We start from the raw sequence: 21,604 nt of genomic DNA, 5'->3' as shown, positions 1-21,604 counted from the left end.
TCACACGGTTTTCCGGCTTCACCGTTATTGTATGACTCGGCCAAACGGCCCAGGAATAAAAGCACCAAGTTGTGGTGGGGAGGGGGAGGGTAACCGACGACGCCCTTCTGTTTCGAATTGTTCAACCGCGTTTTTAACCGGATGTGCGTATAATACGTACGGAGCGGCAACTAGGAACGGAAAACTTAGTGTGTCGACGCCTCCGAGTCGTGTATTAGTATGTGTGTGGGAACAGAGAGGAAGACCGAGTGCAGAAAGGAAAAAGTTTTTGGCGCAAAATAAGTGCCCCATTATTTTTATCGTTCGGGTGTTTTAGATTTAGTGTATAAATTTTGCGCCGTAACTTATATCGAAGACAGGCCGAGTTGTACGAGATCGATAAAAATGAAAAACTATCGCCAACCGGAAGTGTATAAAAGGGCGCCTGAGGAGAATGAAATAGTTTTTCCACGGTGCAGCTGTCGTCGGCAAAACCGCATACTGCCAGGCCCGGATGTATCTCATAGCGCGCGACGGCCGAAAGTATTCCGGAGCAGATTTTAATGAATTTTCTCTGGACACACCAACGGACCGCGATGTGCTGTGCCCTGTCCAAGTTACTGGCACGCGCGAAATATTGTTTTCCTGATCCGTAGTGTCGTTTACCGTGTCAACTACAACGTTTCGTCTCTCGGTGGTACGTGTCTCGACAAATGACATTTTCACAGATAAAAAAAGTTTTTCTCCACATATTTTCCCTCGATAATTTTTCGTGACGCTCGTAGTTTTATTGACAGTAATGAAAATCAATTGGCCTCTTGAAAACCTAGAAAAACTGAGACGCACACTGTTGTAGTACAAACGACGATTTGCTTTATACGAATAAAAAGTTGCGTTCATAGCAAAATCAAAGTTACTTGAAAATTTACACCTCCCCTGTGATAATCATGATAATTGGTTATCGTAATTTTAAATCAGATAAAATAAATTTGTTAACATCAGACAACAATAGTCTTGTTAAAAATGTGTAACATATGAAATACTATATACGACTTGACGTGTGCAACTTGTATCCTTAAGTTTTGTGTTTATTATGAACAGTACCTTAGGTAAATAAATAACTTGACTAAACTATGTTTTTTTTATTTTCTTTCAGGTGAGTTAAATATGAGCCATTTTTTTATGATCCCATTACAAGTAAACACGTTTCATTCAAGTCGCACGATGTAAAATGGTAAATGTATGATAAAATAAACGAAAAATTTTCTTTTTAAATTCGTGACAATAAAGCTGCGATAACGAATAATCCTAAAAGTGTTCATGGAATTTAACTGAAAATAGTGAATTAATTTTTTTGTATTTTTTCAACGCTTCATGTTTTAATTTTAAAGTTCCATAAATTTCAAAACCAGTCAACAAGCCGTTTAAAAATAATAAAACAAAATTTAGTATCTCATTTACAAACTTATTTTTATGAATAGTTTAAATATTTTAGTTGCCATCAAAATAATTTGAATTTGACTTATGGTATTTTAAATTAAGTCTAATCAATAATGATAATAATTAACCATTTTAATTTTGTACTTTATAACATTTAAAATTACGCAGCGCGAATATTTTCGTTGGATTTTTTTATAGGCTGATTTATGACCGCACCCTTTAATAGTAACGATTTAATATTTATTGTAATTGAATAAGCACTCGCACGATAGATCATGTAACCAGACATAAAAACTACTACATAAAAGCATAGTAATTTCGTTTAGTTGGCAGGGGTAATGATTTAATACTATTAAACTGTACTACTACTACTGCTGCACGAGTTGGTAAAACAACCGATTATCTGCAGTTGATCGTGATTTATAAGAAGATTATACAATACGATTCGTCGGAGATTTCCCGTCTGATTTATTAATTGTATTTTAATAATAAAAAATCAAATGCCGTTCATAGACAACGCATTTATAAACAGCTCGAGTATAATTTGCTGTTGCCAATTTCAACAACGGTATACCTCATCGATGGACTCTACTAATGGAATTGATAACCGTAATAAAAATGAATAAAAAAACGCACACCTGAGTAGCAACGAACCCGAATAAATCATCCCGTGGATCCACTGCTGTGTGCAATAGAATTTGTATACATTATTGGATATCTGAGGCGGTTATGCACAACCGATAGAGGAGGTTCGCAGAATGTATACGGTTGCTGAACGCGTGTGCTCTGCTAAAGAATAACATGACGTTGTTTACGATGGCGGTGCTACTATAGTTTTATAATATTTATTTGTATGTTTATAACGCTATTAGGACCGTTTGTTATTTTTAATTGCGAGACCCGGTCGTTACGACAGCACCGTATTTATTCGTGTGGTGTACAGCAATATAGCTTTTACGGTAAATCCGATTTACAGGGGTACAGTACAATATGTGCATGTTATGTATACATATAAATAATGTGACCAAAGCACATACCACCTGGCGCTTTTCCACCACTCGACCTGATCGATGTGTTTTACGAAAAGACGATATTATAAGGATAAAACAAACTATCAAATTAAAAGCCATTAGATGGCTATTAACAAAAAACCCAATACTGCCACGTCTAATGATTAATAGTCTCCAAACAGGATATTTATGCACAATATAAATGCGATTTTTTGTCCGCACTGTAAAACAATATTGATAATTATAATTATTAAAATATCATGGCAACTATCTAAATAGTTGGGAAGATATTTTTTATGTTCATGCTTGGTACATTTGGTGTTGAACATTTTTGATTTTTGTTGTTATTAAATCAGTGGCGATTTTCCAAAATTTGACGCGTTTTATCGGTTTAGGTACTAGTTTTAGAATTTAACTAATTTTATGTTACAATATGAATGTTGATGTACTTGACTGCTTCCATTACGCACCCATCAAAAACATTATTAAGTCACACCCGCAATAATCTTGCATACCAAAGCAAATTGGGTTGTACGAAAGAATAACTTTCTTTAGATTATTTCTGTGTTTTTATTGAACTTTTTTAAGCATGTAAATTATTTAGAATTACTGCAAAGTCCACGCATAAATTGGTTTCATTTTTAACTGCGATCGGCAAATTCTAGAAAAACAAATCGTGATAATTTAGAGTACATTAGAATAAAATTATATATTCCGTTTATGAGTATCTTAGAAAATACGGTAATTTAATGCTCACCGAGCTGGACAAACAATTAAAAAAAAATAAAGATTTTCTTTTGATTTACCATTAAAACAGATCTCATATAAGTAGATTTAAGTTAACAAGTATCGTTTACTGAAAGTTTATCTTTTGAGAACAACAAATCAATAAGTTAATAGATAGTCCAATAAAAATACATACAAATATATCATGCTCAAAATAGTTAAAACAAATTGTAAAGTTTCCAAGAAATTGAGAAAATCAAAGTATAGAATTGTATCTGAACTATTGAAACTAATAGTTAGTAATTAATGAAAATAAATCGAACGACAAAATACTTATTATTTATTTGGTAGTGCAATCATAGGGCAGTCGAACTTCTCTGAGCAGAAGTTTTATTTCAATGGCATAGAACAATCAAAACAGCCTTTATATATACAGTAAAATAAAAACTGTTTGGGGGCAGTTTCTTATTGTGTAATATAACTTGTGTGGCTCATAATTTATTTGCAGTATCGTCTGCGAAGGGAAAATAAAATAAGAAAGACAATCGTATATATTAGATTGCGTGGCAAAATATTTTATTATTTACCCAACTGTCCATTATGATGTGATATTTTATTATTCTTTCATCATAAAAGCAAAATCGGAGTAAAATATTGTGCACATAATAATTTATAAACTAATCCGTGATCATCAACAACTTTGGTAGCAAGTAAAAAAAAAAAAAAATTCCATTGTGTATTATTTTTAGTGTCATTCTGTCGTTGTAGTTGTATTTAAGAATATACTTTATAAACGGGTCCCTAGTAGACGAACCAGATTGAAAGTTCAATTATATTGATAGAAAATGTGGAAAAGAAATAGCTCAAGTTTAGTTAAAGAAAATGAATTTATTACTATTTCAATATTGGAATACGGGTTATTTTTTACATTTGTCAAAGAACCAGACGGCAAAAGATTAGTGGTCTGGAAAAGCCTCGGAATCTTGTACAATTTATTTGTTTACGTGTACATATGACTATCGGCATAGTAACAGAAAGCTAATCCGTGTAATTAATGTGCCCAGAAAACTGCAGGGTTACTCAAAGGTTATTATCTATCCAGCATCTGTACAATGCAATAGAATAGACAGTAGCAGAGCACAAGCAGACAACAGGAAAGCATAGCGCCTGTATCGACTTCAATCTCTTTAAAAAGGCTATGAGTCCACTATCTAAATTCTCGTAACAAAAACCATAAACCGACTACAGGTACGGTAAAATAGAAAGGGTTTAAAAGGGTCTAGTTGAAAAAATAATAAAACATAAAGATAATGGTCTCTTTTTAATTAGAACTCACGAACTTTATTGGGATGATTTTTCATCAATTTATCTTTTCATCTATGAATGAGATATATTTTATGATCCACAAAGTATTTTTAAACTTTATTTGAAATTCACGTCAACTAATGACAACAGGACTAAAGTTATATAATGTTGCAAAAATAAAACGTGGACATCAAACTTTGCTTTTCTTTGAAAATAATTCATGATTTAAACGAAACTACTAAAAAGTTTAAAAAATAAAAATCAAGAAGCTGGAAAAATTACATAATATAACAATGGAAAATAATGATGTCAATAATTCCTACTGATCTGACAGTGTTGTCTTTAACTTGTATGACGCCAAATGAATTCTTAACTAAGACAATTATACAAATTGATTCATGTAATTTTACACGATGAAGAAGTTTTAGTTTTACTTTTTTGAATATTTTATACGACTTTTGAAATTCTATATTACCTTAAAATTAATCTGAAATAATATAAATGATTTAAACTTAATGGCTAAGCCTTATAAAAATATCGAATGATCGTTAATTAGTTTTAACTAAATACAAAATAGCAAATTATTACAAAGATCTCACTGAAAATAACTCTAAGATAAGTTATGTACTATCAGTCAATCATACTTTTTGTATAGTTAATGTTTTCATAATTATTTTAGATAAATTCTAAATTTTATATTTTATTATTTAAATATTATATTTTATAAATTCTATATTTTACACGATATACAATCTAAAACGATAACAAAAATCTTCTATAGTGATTTTATGACAATTACAATTGCGTTATTTTTGTATTTATGAACAAATAGTCATTGCTTACTCCTTTTATCAATTTTTAATGCATCTTTGGTGAGTCAAGGTTTTGAGTTCAACATTTCTCTGTTTAAACCTATCGTGTTTCATTCCCGGAAGTTAAACGCTAAAAGCATTGCCATTCGGAGTAAAGCGTTGCACTTCTAGCCAAATCCTTACTCTTTATTTTACCAGGCATTTATTTCTCAAGACAAGTAGTCACGTTAGTAGAATTTTACAACACCTTAAAAATGTACTCGTAAAATATGGCGCTAATAGACGTACGATGCGTCGTTTTAAGTTCCACATCTGCAAAGTACGTTGGCGGGGGTGGGAAGTTTCAACATTTCTGCACGTGTAACTATTATTATATATCAAAATGAATTCATATGCTTAGGTTAAATATTGTTGTCGGTTTCAGTTGGTTTTAAAATATAACTATGAGTATTAATCGTCAGTGTTATGTTTAATTACTGTTATTATTTTTAAATAAAATTAAAACTATATTAAAAATATTATTAATTTAAAAACTAAAGAATATTAAACTCATAAGCCACAAAAAATCACTGAAAAGTTGCCGATACGTAATTCGGAAACAGCGTTATCATTATCAACTCTAATCACATACTCGTAGTATTCATCACAGAGTGTTGAAAAAAAACTGAGCAATCATTTTTTTAATTGAAATTATGGTCTATATTCTATAGCTTTCCAATTGTATACGCCTAATAATCCTCCCCAAGAAAAAATAAGATACTTGATTTCGGAATACTAAACCACGGTAGTTACTTTTTTATTTCTATTGTTAGTTCAGTGACATCAGTCTTTTTTTTATGGTATGTGCGTATGTTGTTCTGACATAACATAACGATGGAATAAACTCAAAGCATACAAGACAGCCAAAACATTTAGCTGCAGGGCTATCACAAGGGAAAACCGGTGCTTTGGAAAATTATTGTCAACTGACCACAATACTCTGCAGTGATCTTAGGGGATTTAAAACGTGTTTCTATATAACTATAGTATCGAGTTTTTTTTCGCACACACATACACGTATATATAACTATAATATTGTTTTTTTTTGGCACCACTTTCATTATAGTGACAAGAAGACATCGTGTAAAACATTATGAGCGCCTCGGAGTAGAGGGGAAATCGTAACCTAGAGTGAACGTGATGCAATTTAAAAATGCCAACAGTCTATACTTCTAATGTATGATTACCAGAAAAAACCCTTTCCATACATTTCTTCTGTTGTTTCTACTTAGCTTGCCTGGGTTAGTGCGGAAGACATATTATGTCGGTTCGCTGCAGCTGTTTGGTTGTGTACGCCTTTATATGTACACGCACCGACCGGGTAATATTTTACTCAATCCCTTCTTCCCATTTCTGTCAGCCAATTTTGCTGGGATATTTTTCCAAAAACCCATAACATAAAGTTATCAATATTGATTACGTAATTCCGCTACGTCGTTTTCATGGTAGTTTGTAGTTTATTTCTTCTCTTCCATACTCAAAACCCTCGTGGACCATTCGAACTGAAAGTATAGGCAATGACCTCTGTAATGGACAACGGTTTCTCACATATTTAGCATAACCCAACTCAAGCCAGTGGTAGAAAAGGTCTGTATACAGTAATAAACTGACTGCATACGCGACACTTTGGAGATTAGCTTCAGATTTCAGTTTTTTATTATATTAGCGTTATTATTATTGCGTTCAAATATATACATATAATAGTGATTAAATATTCGTTATACTTTGAAATGAGACCCGCTTAAATATTTTTGTATTTTAAGTTTAATGAGATCTTCTTGAACACTATGCTTCGTGGCTATAGATGGCATGATTTTAAGTGATAATGTGGTAATGTTAACATAATCAGTAACCACCAACTTTGTTACTGATTTCACAACATTTCGTGAAATTTTCGACACTCATAGCTTACGAATGCGATGTATTGTTTTTTTTTTAGTAATCTCGGGTGTATTTCTAACCGATTTCAGGGGTCTTGTGCGTTTTACTATGAATGACGAACGGTCGTCGATTACGTTGGTCACTGTCTAGGGTAATGCTTAAATTGAAAAAAAATATCATCTAAAAAATAACGATCTTAAGATTATGGCCATTGCAAAGAATGAAAATCAACAATAAGAGTAATGTACAAACAGAACTATTTTATCTTATAGCTATTATTTATATATTTATTATCATTTCGCATTATATGCGTTAACTGTTTTTTTTTTTATTTTTAACGATGAAAAAAATGTAATTACTTTGCTATTAAATTCGGTTCATAAATTATTAATTAAAATCTGTAGAGAAATTATGCAAAAAAACAATGAAGTAAATACCACTACATGATCATAAAAGTTGATTGACATAGCAATGTAAATCAAGATGACTAAATTATCCAAATAAACGTAGTGGCTTTAAGAAACTTCATCAGCCAATAATTAAAAAAATGTTAGTATTTTATTAAAAATTATTTGTTTTATCATTATAAAACAAAAATGTATTAGATGAAAATATCACAACAATTTAAAAATTGCTTAGTAACAACAAAAATAACTACACCGTTTTAGCTGAATTAACGTTTTAATTAATAACATTTCGATTACATCGACTTTAAGTTTAACAAAAAAAATTACTAAAAGATTATCTCTGAATAATATTTAAGTTTCCTTAAGCTTTCAAGGGCTTTATTTATAAATGTATATGAACGTGGTCGATATTGTATTTTTTATTTTACAATTTATTTAGGTCGTAAAAAATGTACGGAAAATAATTGTTCTACGAAAAACTTTGAAACCAGTGACTTTGCTGCGAATGCCGTGTATCTGATCATCTTACTCTGTCACATATTTCCTCTTTTAACTTTCATCATCACTGATTTTCTGATTCCATAAACATCATAGTTTGCACTACAGTCGTTTTTAATCATTCAGTGGTACGACTTCCCAGCTCGGTATCTACTCTCCGAATAAACTTAGATGAGTTTTCTCATCTCTTCAACAACACAAAGCACATTGCTGCCATCGTTGTTGGTATAAACAAAAGCACTGACGTCTTAATTTAACGGTATCGCTTTTGTTACGCTCGATTACCTTCGGCGGTCGTTTTTTCACTTCGATAAAATTAAGCACAAGACTTTAGACTTCTCCTAGACAGATTGAAAAAGTAAATCAATAATCAAAACTATTTATCATTAATTCATGATTATTTATGAAACTCCATTAAGATAAATAGCTGTTTCAATCTGAATTCCTGAATAGTTTTTATTTTTGTAACCATAAAGAAATAAATTATGCGTGTAATAATAAAAATATCAGTGATGTTCAATTTTTATGTATGTGTAAAATTTATAGCTGTTTGGAATATTTAAACTAGTTTATTTTTTTTTACGAAACATAATAAATAAAAATACTATTATGGACATTATATTTAATCATGCAACTATATTTATTTGATTTATTAGAGCATTTGATAGTTGCATTCGAAGTGTATGTAGATTTTAAACCTGCGGTAGGTACTTTTCAAATCTTTTTACCACTTTTTTCTAGTCATAAACTGTGGCAATACAATTGACGTCGGAACACGTCATAGTCTTGTAAAACAAACTCGATGCTTCCATTTAAGATTGACGAAGTTTATTTTAATGTGAAGAGAATATTTTTGTATGTTTGATTGACATCCATGTGTTTCATTACAAGCTGTTTGCTTCACAGTCTGTCAAGAGACTAAGATGATAAAATAACAATAAAAAAATAATTCCCCCACAATCATGTCACGGGAGAAGAAGAAACGAGAGATTCATTCTTCCGTTCGACTCTTAGTAACAGCATGTTCGAGTGGGTAGTTAGTTCCAATTTACACACACGTGACAAAACGATAAGTTGATTGACAACTCGAAAAAAAAATGTTTTTGCGTCGCAACTCGATCAGTACGTTTTGATTTAAAAGGGACAAACGAGATAAACCTTTTTGATGAATGTTCTCTTTTTTTCATTTAGTTTATTACTGAAGATTTCAATGTTAATTGTTATCACTTTGTTCTACCGTTACAACGTTCCACAGCTGATTAATTTACTACTACTTTTAAAACATTTTACTAAATTATATGATTGAATTATTTATGTTTAATATATATAAGTAGGGTAATATATATTTATAATATAATCTATTGTATTTTAAATAAATAATCATTTTTTTGTCACTATACACTTATTTTTTCTGATCCGTTTTTTTTTTTATGTTAAATCCAACAATATTAAAAAAAGAAAATCTTAAACGATAAAAGTATGTTATCAGTAGTATACCATTTTACCTGCATGATAAATTTCAAAAACCAACTAAAAAGCTTAATAAGTATTAAATATTTCTGCTTTATATGTTAATAATTACTGTAACGAAAATCAAAACCAACTGGATTTTAATTAAAATGTTGGTACGCGAATGCACATGTTTGTAAGGGCTCTGCTAAAACAAGGGTTACAAATCCCCACTCATAAGAGATAATGTTCGTACGCGGCTTAAATTACAACTTTAATTTAGTAGATTTTTATTGGGGCTTACGCACATGTAACAGGGCCTCTAATAATAGAATGCACATAAATATGTACCACTTTATGGTATGTTCCAAATAGAAAAGACCTTGCTGCTTTCTTTATAGATCAACTAATGTAAAGCTCTTCGAAGCTACAAAATAACGAAGTAGTTATTAACCAACTTATATTATAGGAATGTACTCAAAATGCTATGTGATAAATAATTGATTATCCTTAAATATTTCTGTGTAAAATAACAATAACGAACTAATGGATAATGTTTTAATTTGAAAAATATTATAATTGATAGTCTGAAATGTAGTTTTTACTACATGATTCATATCTTTTGGAAATAGAATCTTCTCTTGAGCTGGAAAAAATTGAAATTCATTAGTTTTATATATAGAAAAATCGTTATTGTGAATCGATTATTAATATATTAGTAACTCGTATGTTTTATTAAACTCTACAGAATTTATCGCATTTATGTATTATTTGTATCTCAATGTAAAAAATGAATTTACTGTCAAACGTATTCTTAAATTAAAAACTACTTTTGTTCTCTTAATGTTATAAATTGCACTTGTAAGTTAAAAGTATATTTCTATCCAGTTCGTGTTTCAGACTCATATTAAAGTACATTTTATTTGAATGCATTTGTTTGTTATCGGTAAGAAATAAAAATAAAACTTTACTCGTGAATATACCTTGTTCGAGAGCTCCGGAAACTCGGTATGTAAGTATATTATTACTTTTGCTGGTACTCTCTTTGGGTATTGGGTACGCTAATGTCCTCTAAAGTTAACTCTATGGTCTTGTATCAGAATAAAGTTTTTTGTAACGATTTTTGTGACTCGTATGTATATTGCTTATAAGACAATAACAGTATATTCTGTATCCGTGCACCAACTTTGACCATGGTTACACAACGAGCTTTTCCCAAGCAGATTTCTGCTTTGTTGTTTAAAAATATGACCTCCAGGGGTCGTTGTTCAATGAAAATGAATATACATACATGACCAAGTTTGAGTCGGGGATACCGGTAGAGGAGCGAATTTATTGTACAAGTGGAAAAGCTAAAAGTTTAAAGAATAGAAAAGTTTTCTTTTTAACCCATAAAAGAATGTATGGCGATTATTCTTTTTTACATCCCTCCATGTTCTACTTCCCAGCGGACGGCTTGGATTCGAATGGACGGAGAATAAAATAAAAGAATCCGTTTCGTTTGTTTCCACTGTGGCCCTCAGCTTATACAAAGTTTTTGCGTGCACTTAGTTTCTTTATGTTATTATTATTTCTTTTTAAAACGCAGTTTCATCATTTTATTTGCTGATTTTACTCTGTAATATTTCCGCTACCTCCCAACGATCCGAAACAATGAAAAAAAAAATCGGTTCAAGATTTCCAGATTACAATACGGATTCTATGGCTGTCTTCTTAGTAGAAAATAATAATAACGTTGATCTACGTTACATTATATTTTTACTTAAAAATAAAAACTTTTGCAAACCATCACAAGTATTGTGAAATTAATAAAAAGTAATAATAACGTTTGTAAAGTTTGTTTTTAATTGCAAATATATATTAAAATCTATTTATGAAACTCTACCATATTTTCAATAAAAATTAATATTTATACAAATCAAAATACAGTATTAATTTCATTTGTAATATCTGTGTAGTCAAAAATGAGTAATGTTATCTAGTTAATCGTGTTTGACATACAAAAAGGAATCTTTTAAACATCTTAAAATAAACTACATGCGAAAGCTGACAAGTAATAATGATGAGCCATTAAACAAACACCGTTGTCTCATGTTATACAAAGTAAATATTATATTTAATAAGAATTATAAAAATATAAACAAAGTTATAATTTTATTTAAGTTCCTTTCTGAAGTTTATAGGCGATTGACTTCCGTTTTTTACATTCATGGTATTTATTTGAAACACATAAATTAAAAAAAAAAAAAAATAGATTTGATTATTCAAATTAAATATTTGGCTATCAAAAATTAAATTAGTACAATTGACGGTGTTAACTCTAAGGTTATTTGCTGATCGATAATGAAATTTATTAAACATTACTATGAATTAAATAACAATAAATAAGTCATACACACAATATTATATGCTATTTATTAAATGGATTATATTTGTTTTAAATTTTTACTTGATCACATCAGTTAGTTAATAAAATTAATTTGTTGACACTTCTTGTCATTTTCATTCCCCACTTGACAGTAGGGTACTATTAAAAATGTGAGGTTATTCGTTGGTCATGACACGTGCGGTACTCCTATAGTTATTCAACTTTGGAATAATACTGTACAGAATATAATAAGTAAATATTATGTATTCGACTGTCAAAATTAAAAAGGAAGTTTTTTTCAAAGTAAAAATCACCACCACATTTCCGAACTAAGTTGTCTGCAGTTGTTGTAAACTCTAATCCGTTTGTCTTGTGACAAAATTAGGTTAAAAAAACAATGCAGGAGAAACGTTCTTGGAATAAAAAAAGGGTCGCAGAATAAATAACAATTTGGAGGGGAAGTAGTGGGGATAATACTGAATCGTGTCAGGCTAGCTACTTCTCTCAATCGCTTTAACGCAGTGGCGATGACAGCAACGACAAAAGTTATTATCTAAAGGTTAAGTTAAATACCGCGGAGAGGACTGTATTAACATTTTAAGTTAAAAGGTTAATTGAGGTTTTCTAGTGTCCTCCTGTGTTGTATGGTTGGGATACTTGTGCGATTCTTTTAGAAAATAAATAATAATAATAACTAACAGCACCATTTTATATAAATTCAAAGGTTAACGTACAAAAATGGTTTATTAATAATAAAAAAATAAAACTCATTATTTCGAAGTTTAGGTCTTTATGTAGAATTTTATTTTAATAGTGTTATAAAATCTCAAAGTCAATTTGCCGACATAACATTTAAAGTAGCTAAAATTTTAATGGCAATTATAATAATTTGCTGGGTATTGTTACGATGGTTTGCCACATGGATTATTGTTTGTTATGTTATTTCGTACCATTCTAATTATATGCCATAAACTATAAAACTCTATTTGAATATTTCAAAACAATTTGTCGGTTGTTTTCAAATTATATGACTCTTGAGTAAATTAATAAAGTCATTAGGTTGTCTATTAGACGTTTTTTTAATGTAACGACGGAGACATAAAAAGAACGAAGTTTGTATCCAACTTATTTAAAAACATATCATTTTTACGAAAGAGAAATAATTATGCGCTTATAAAACTATTATGTTTATAACATTTACATAAGTTGTTCCATAATTGCCACAGTTCAATACCTTAAAGAGTTCGTTTATATATTGTGTTAGCCGTAAAATACTGTTGAAAATTTGTGAGGGAGAAATATTTTATTAGCGGCGTTTATTGGTTGACGTTCAGCAAGAACAATATGATATTAAAGTTGACGGGCCAAGTAGTTTTAAGGGTTATCCAGAAAAATTTCTAGAGCGTTAGCCATTTGATATCTCACTTTACTGCACAACGTCGTTCCTATTGGGTCGACTTAAATGTATTTGGCTACTGCGGCGAACAATTCGTTATGTGTACAAACATTTACTGAAAACGTATAGTATATTATCAGCTTTTTACGCTTAAAAAAAAAAAAAAACAATCTTTGTGGAAAAAGCGATTTTGTTTCGCGTTTATGTACTATGGAGAGCAGCAAAACGTCATCACAATAGAAGAGGTAGTGCTTTCTTATCGTAAGTCACACGTCTATTCGTTTTCCACTCCTCTCTCTTGCTTCAAGACCGATAATATTGTCAATGTTGGTGATCGATTGAATTATCCGTCCCTTTTTTTCTGTGTGTACATCGGTTGTCTCTTTACACTAGTATAAACACGAAACCAATTTACATTGTATTGCGTTCGCGTGTACGTGTGTGTGTGTGTGACAACCAATATTGTAAAAAAGAGCGAGAAAAATGATTACTGAATATCCAAACAGTAAAATATTAAATTCGCTATTATTTTAGAATACTATTACACTAATGTAATTGATTTGTAAATAATACAGTCGTTTTATAAAAATCATATCGTTTATATTACTGTAAACGTATTAAGAAGGCGCGGTTTAAATGTTTTTCGATGGAGACTATTTTTTTAAACACCGTGAAAAGGAGTCAACGGATGAAAATTTAATGATCTTTCACGTTTAAATCTTTTGGGATTTGTTCTTATCCGTTTTGAAATTCTTGACTGTTTCCAACTGAGGAAATTTTCTAAAAAAAACTACGTTAAATTGACAGAAAGTTTTTTCTTCCACTAAAAACGATCATTTATTTACAAAATAAAAGTATTGCTCATATAAAAAAACAACAGATATTTCTTAACCATATGAATGGAATTTAAAAGCTCCATATACTGTTATAAAAATTGGATTTCTTGTTACTTATCCATAAATACTCACAGCCTTGAACAGAAGGATTAAATTGTGAAATTTCATTTCAGAAACTGTACGTTTTTTGTTGGTCCTAATTTATTTTTCGAATAATTGTAAGTTTTAATGTTTAACTTTTATCTATTTTTCAACGTACTCTAGACAATTGTCAATTAGTTCCCTGGAGAGAAATCGTATTATCGGGTAATTTAATGTGGTTAATGTCGAGGAATATCATTCGAAGTAAGATGCAGGAGTTGATGTTGACGTTATATTTTCTTGGATTATGACTGAAAATGTGAAATAATGATACCGACCTTTTTTTTATCTGCAGGGCTATGCAAAGTCATGAGCATCGTAAATAACGCCTCATCACACGTTACGACGCTGATAATAATAAAAATAATATGTGCACCGATAAGGTGTCATCTACTCGGAAGCGTTTAAGAATTAGCTGTCTCTTCCACTCGTACGAACATTAATATCCATGTACACACAGCGCGAGCGTAGATATTGGATCATAACCGACCAACTCGCACCGCCATAACCCCCAGGGGACATTGCGGGTGAGCTGCTTGCTTCCCTCGGAGACCGTATTCGCTAAGATTGCGTTTATACACGTGAAAACAAATTGACTGTTTCCAAAATGTTTCGGTGACAGTGTAACAATGTCTGAACAGTAAACATCCGTTAAAATTTTAAAGCTTAGCGAATGCCTTTACCGTGAGGTGACAAGGTAGTAGTGAAGTTTTAACAAACAAAAGGTAACGACCCGGAGACTGTAAATCGCCTACACAAAATTATAAACGTGAGCTTTTACTGCGCTATATGCGTGTTATGAATTTGTAAATTTTCATAACTCCGGAGGAGACACAGTAAAGATATTGTTATTACGCTCTGCGTCCTTATGCGTTAACTACTACTATTTAAAACCATAAATAAAACAGTATACACATAGCCAAGTCGATGCTTTCAGCTGTTTGATGCTATAAATAAGTGAAAATTATAATTATTATTTATAGTATACACGTGTGTAAAAAAACTATCGACAATATTATACGACTGCAATTAAAATAATAAAAAAGGAATCATGACTTGCGAAAATTTGTACCATAAATTAATAAATATCAATAACTTATTACAGAGTGCAATGAACCAGCAGATTTTTTTTATTAAGTAAAAACAATATTGATCATTTTTTTCGTGATATCTCTTAGATACATTTTTTTCTCCGTTTATCAATCATAAAGTATTTTTTATTTAACCGTTAGCCTTATAAGGGCGTCAACTTTATTTTGTTAATTGTCAACACACGTGTTTAATTAGCTTATTTATTAGATAATGATTCACCTAAGAAAATTATCGACTGACAATAACTTTTGGTTAAGTGTTTCATAAGTTATTAACAATATAAAGTAATGGCTGGGGGTGGTGAGTGAGTGCTGTTATTTTTGTCACTGGACATATCTCTGCTTCAATTCTTTTCCCGCCCAAGTATACAAAGGTTAGTAACTTCAAAAATAATTGTCCAGAAGTTGTTGTCGAACAGTTATTTTGTTAATTAAATAATTGTCTACTAAATAAGCTTTTTTAATGTGTGTATTAAAATTAAGAAAAATAAAGTTGACACCCTTATAAGGTATAAGCGATGAGCATAAATATATTTTAAAAATTGAGAAATTGAGAAAAGCATGTACTTAAGTAACCGAAAACAGATTATTAGTATTGTTTTTTGTTTCATCGAAAAGTCTTTTGATACATTCTGATGACTCTGTATTTAAATTTCACAAAAAAATGTATTATAACAGCGAGATTATGATGAAATAATCGATTCTGTATATTATAATCAATTGAATTATGTTCATATATTTATAGAAAACAAGAATCGTTTTTGTCGCATAACTATAAAAAAAATGAACGTTTTAATTATTTTTATATAAACAATAATTTAACAATTCCAATCAACATTTTCTAAAGGTGTTTTTAAATACAATGAAGAGTTTTCATAATCATTATATTAATTAGCTTATAGCATATGTCTGGCTTGAATTCAAAACATGAAAAACGTGTGTGGTTTGATGCATACCGAGTTTTCTACTTATAATAATATACGTATTCATTATCAATGAAAAACTATAACCGCAACTTTGAGCTGAATTCCATTTAAGTTTTCATGATTTATTTTATTTTTGATATTAATGTATAAATAGAATGGGTTGTATTTGTCATCAATTTTAAGTTTCACTTAACCAAAATTATAATAACATTACACAGTTTTTTCCTCTTCTTTATCTGCCAAGATTTAATAACCGCTAACTTTTGATAGATGACAGTCGCTTAATATCAGCGGCATAATCTACAAAGGTTTACAACGTGCATATATTCATGTAGAAATATTGACGTGAGCTTTTTGTTAGACCACTACAAAAATCATAATATTAATAGTTGAACACGTGGTATATTATTATAACCCATAGACATGTTGGTAGACTGTCAACATTTTTAAAGTTATTGAAATTTGAAAAAGTGAAATCATATATGAAATAGATAAAAAATTTTATAAATTAAAAGCTAAAATTTTCATAACTAACTAATTGTATAAATTTACGCAGTATTAATTTCAGACTACTACTTCGTTAATTGTGTTTCACTAAGCATTTACACTAAATATTTATTAATGGAAATGTGTAAAACGTTTAAATAGTCGAAAATCGGTGACACTAAGTAAAATGATGACGCTATTTGTATTATTATAATTAAAAAAATTTATACGTCTGAATGAGTATCCACTTGGTGATATCTACTAAACGATAAAAAATTGACGCTACCGATTTCTTAATCGCATAATAAGTTTGTAACACACCATAACTCGCGATGACGTCCAGTTTAGTAATTATTAAAAAATGTCAAGTTACAGTACTGAAAGGTGGAGGATGGTACCTAATGACCAGTAGTTATGTAGGTGTTACGCCACGATCAACGACGACTAGTGTAATTTTGGCAGGCAACCACCGTAAAAGAGGCAATCGTTTTATTTCATTAACCGTGAATTCCCTACCCCTTTCCAGCTTGTCACGTTTGTATGTTCTCCTTATCGTACACCACTCACTCGGCAATCTTCTGTCTTTCTCGCAATATCCTCTGGTCGTTTTTCAGTAGTGTTACATCGTGAAACCCACGTCCTTCGCTCATTTTTAGAGACACAATCCAATTAAAGCCAATAATTTATACCCCCGCGAAACGACCCATTTATTATCAGTAGTACATAGGCAAGGCACACAAAGGAGAAAGGCATGGGGCAGGCTCCGTGTAATTTCATTTTGTCTCATCTATTTTTCTTTTTCCCTTTCGCTGTCGGTATTAATAAATTTTTTTAAACATTATTTATTTTCGAGTAGTAAACGAAGCGACACGTGCGTCTATCTTCCTTTAGATGAAAAAAATAATAAATAACAACGTGACAAAAAGCTTCACCTCTGCTTCGATAGCACTCAATTATCGTTGCTATTGGTCGAAGGTTGGAACTGAGGTAAATTGCATCAAAAGAAATCATACAAAAAGTACTTTAGATTCTACCTTAGTATTGTTTATCTTAAAACCTAAAAAAAAATGCATGAGTAAAATATTTTATCATCAACGTGCGTGTCTATAGACAGGCACGTATCCAAAATTTTATTTAATGGAATGGTACAAATCTCATGAATACTCATAGGAATACACGTTATCTGTACAATCATATTCAAACCACGTTATCTCAATTGCATTTTGAAAATTTCGAAAATAGAAATGGTAGTCTTAATTGACATAAATATGAGTTATCTACATGACTCGTCTGTATTACTTTATCTGTATTTAAAATTATAAAAAGAGAAGTATTTAAAGTTTTTCACTATTTTTGGTTTTAGAAAAAATTTATAAATGAAACAAATTTTTGTTGAGATTTATTAAGTTGTGAATATAATGTATATTGATAGAATATTGAATTTTTATTGTAGTTGATTTATTAATGAATCGAAAATAATAATTTTTCTCAAATCAAGTATGATATTAAAAATTTTTTATCGTTCCATTAATTCGTATACAAGTCCCATCTGAATGTACATTTTAATTGTGGATTTTATCTCATAAATGTCTGCCATGATTGTAAAAAGTTAAAATGTAGACCAGCAACGATTGTATTCTCTACTCTTTGGAATCTCATGTCTCCAACTCTTCTCCGTCTTCAAAGTGTATGTGATTTGTTGCCCGTTAAGTTTATTTAAACGCGCAATGTGAAGCAGAACCTTTATCCCGATTTATTATCACGAATTATAATAAATAATATACTTACTAAGCTTTAACATTGAAAGTTGGTTCACACGGTAAAATATGAATGTGATACTGCCAGTTTTATATATTTTTCATTCGGTAGTTTCACCCACGACCCATTTGCGATTTAGTCTGCTAAAAAAGTGTTCGCCATTTCCATTGATGACCTTCTATACGTACTACATTACCTTGTTTTTAGTTTAGTATCGGCCAGTGTACCGGTAATCCTCATCGTATCCTCTAATGACGGACAATATTTTTTGTTCTTTAATCTACAGGGATCCTTTAAAACTCAACGCTTATTTTTTATTACTTGAAAACTAAATAACATGCTATTATTTAACGCTGTTGGTATTTTACGTGTCATCAATAAGAATTTACTTTTAAATCTTATTTTTGATGAATCCTGCTGCTATAAAAACGAACAACGAAAACATTATTTGTGTAATATGAAGTGGACAATAAGATTAGATAATTGAATTAAAACTTAACCATTTTAATGTATACATATTACAATTAAATTAAAATGAGTAATATTAAAAGTATTGACACAGTAGTTTTGAAAATGTATTATATGTATTAGTGCATAAATATAGTTTAACAGGTAGGTAATTTTAAAAAATAAATTCTAAAAGATAAATTTTCGATTCTTGTAAACGTTGGTTGAATTTATCTATTGTACTACATAACTACACTAAAATAAAATGAAAAATTCTACGATCTCGTGTTATTTATTAGTTTGAAATGGTTTGTTAAGTTTGTCTGCGAAACAAATTTATGATATAATTTATTTCAAGTAAAACAAGTTCCTTACTAACTCAATATTTTTATTTTTCAGAATCGTTAAGAGAATACTTTAGTAAATTTGGAGAAATAACTGAAGTCATGGTGATGAAAGATCCAACCACTCGTCGTTCAAGGTAGTTAAAAAAGAATATTACAATGTCAGACTACTATTAGTTGTTTGCTAGAATAATTTAAACAGTATATCACATCTATTATCATTATAAAACATAAAAATAACCTAAAAATACAATAGGCATCGTACGCGCAACACTCCATTTCTTTTTAATGTCAAAACGAAATGATTATTACTTTTTAAAAGATGCTTCTAATTCATTTGCTAGTAAATAATAACATCTAAGCACGCTATTTTTTTTTTACCATTTCAATAATTGTATAGAATTCGGGTATATAGCAGAAAAAATAATCGTTTACATTTACGTTGGTTAAGTTCACGCGAAAACCCCTAAACGTTTCTATTAAGCGTATTACTGCCAGTCAATATAAACTAATACCTATAGGCTATATAATACTATTTAAAATAGTATTTCGAGCAATCTCGGTAGTGTAACGGTCCAAAAAAATAATAAAAGTATTAAAACGTTGGCAATATTATCGGTAAATCCTGTCTCGTCCTTCGTTCTCTATCAGGTTTCACAATAGCGGGTTATAGTAATTGCTTGAATGGCGAATACAGTTTTGATCGGATTCGGATAATGGACATTTTGCACGACCAAGTGGAAATGCAATCGCAGTCGTTGAAATTCTATGAAGTTTTAATTGTGAGTTGTATCCAGTGGTTATTACAACAAGAGAAAGGGTTTAGGAAATTTACATGGTGGTTCGGTTCTACACAAAAACTGTAGTTAAGAAGTACTCTCGTCTAAACTACTTTCGGTGTTAATTATTAGTGTGCACGCATAGCCCTGGAGATTCAACGTGGGTGTCGGGTTTAATTATTCACAATAGCAGTAGTGACGACACCTCGACGTCTATAGGGGTGGGTGGAAGTTAACTGTCATGTGTTCAGATAAAGTTTTTGTTGCCGACCTTAGGATACTTGCTCATGTTAAGTTGGATAAGTTTTTAAAGAGAGAGAACTCTTGATTAATTTCTTACCAGAAGTTTAATTTTAATTTAGCACGACTATTGAAAATGTTATTCAGTTTGTAGTAAAGTCAAAGAAATTAAAACAAAAACATTCATCATTATGATTACTGTTGTTACTAAAAAACTTTTGAAAACTACAATTTGCTTATAATATTAGGTATATCACTCGTTTTAAAATGACAAATAGTGAAAATCTAACATTTGTTTTTCGTTATCCTGTTAGATATTTATCTTTTTAACTGAATATCATTTAAAGTAATAGAAATCTGATTAATTAAAATTTCGTAATTTTAGTCTAGTTTTAAAAAAAAATACAATATTTTTATAAAAAAAAAAAAAAATCAGACAAAAATACAAAAAACTTAAATAAATGAGTCAAGAAACATAAATTTGTTCTTGTAAGATTGAAGTACACATTTGCAAGTCTAATATTAGTTTTATTATGATCTTATTGAGATTAGATAACTTCCATATAATTATTTGTTTAACTATTAATGATACATAAATGTATTAATAAAATAAAAAAAAATTGTAAAAATACAATAAATTAATAATTAAAGTAATGTTTCATACTACAATGTAAAAAAAAATGTATAAATAAATACCTCTAATACCACTCAACTAAATATCTTAAAGAAAAAATACCGTCAATGTTTTTATGAAAGCATTAATAAAGAAAGTAACAATTTATTTTTTTGAAAATAATTTTATTTAATAATAATTATTAATCATTTGGGAATACATTATATAAACATTGACTAAACTTTTTTATTTAAAAAATATTATTTGTTTTGAATAATAATTTGAAATGTATCTTGCGAGATTGTCAATATTCATTAACTGATAATGAATATTTCCATCATAAATAAACTAATGAATTTGAATAGCCGAAAAAATTCCATCATTATATTTGAAAATGTAGAATTATTTAATAGAGTTAAATTTTAATTTATTATGCTTTAATGATTGACAGTTTCAATTAAACACTCTTTACATAATTATTGATGAATAGAATGAATAACATATTTTTGATTTGTACAAATTTATACTCAGTTGTGCATAATGTACAAAACTGTGTTTACATTATGTAATATTATATGTAAAGTTGTTTGAAAAATTTTATGATCCACAGATATATATTCAAATACACGTTTT

At 29.9% G+C, this 21,604-nt stretch overlaps 1 protein-coding gene across 12 annotated transcripts in view; it reads left to right on the top strand.

The window, feature by feature from the left end:
• LOC126901815 (RNA-binding protein Musashi homolog Rbp6) overlaps positions 1-21,604 on the top strand; it is a 223,821-nt gene that overhangs the window by 84,083 nt on the left and 118,134 nt on the right. For all 12 annotated transcript variants that reach the window (XM_050678613.1, XM_050678615.1, XM_050678616.1 and 9 more), the window contains exon 3: positions 19,395-19,476. In XM_050678613.1, coding sequence (XP_050534570.1) covers positions 19,395-19,476 — 82 coding nt within the window. The remainder of the gene's footprint in view (positions 1-19,394; positions 19,477-21,604) is intronic.

Source organism: Daktulosphaira vitifoliae, unplaced genomic scaffold, assembly GCF_025091365.1.
Source record: "Daktulosphaira vitifoliae isolate Bord-2020 unplaced genomic scaffold, ASM2509136v1 Scaffold_3, whole genome shotgun sequence".
Lineage (NCBI taxonomy): Eukaryota > Metazoa > Arthropoda > Insecta > Hemiptera > Phylloxeridae > Daktulosphaira > Daktulosphaira vitifoliae.
The sequence above is the reverse complement of the archived record's forward strand: the minus strand, read 5'-3'. Positions and strand labels throughout refer to the sequence as shown.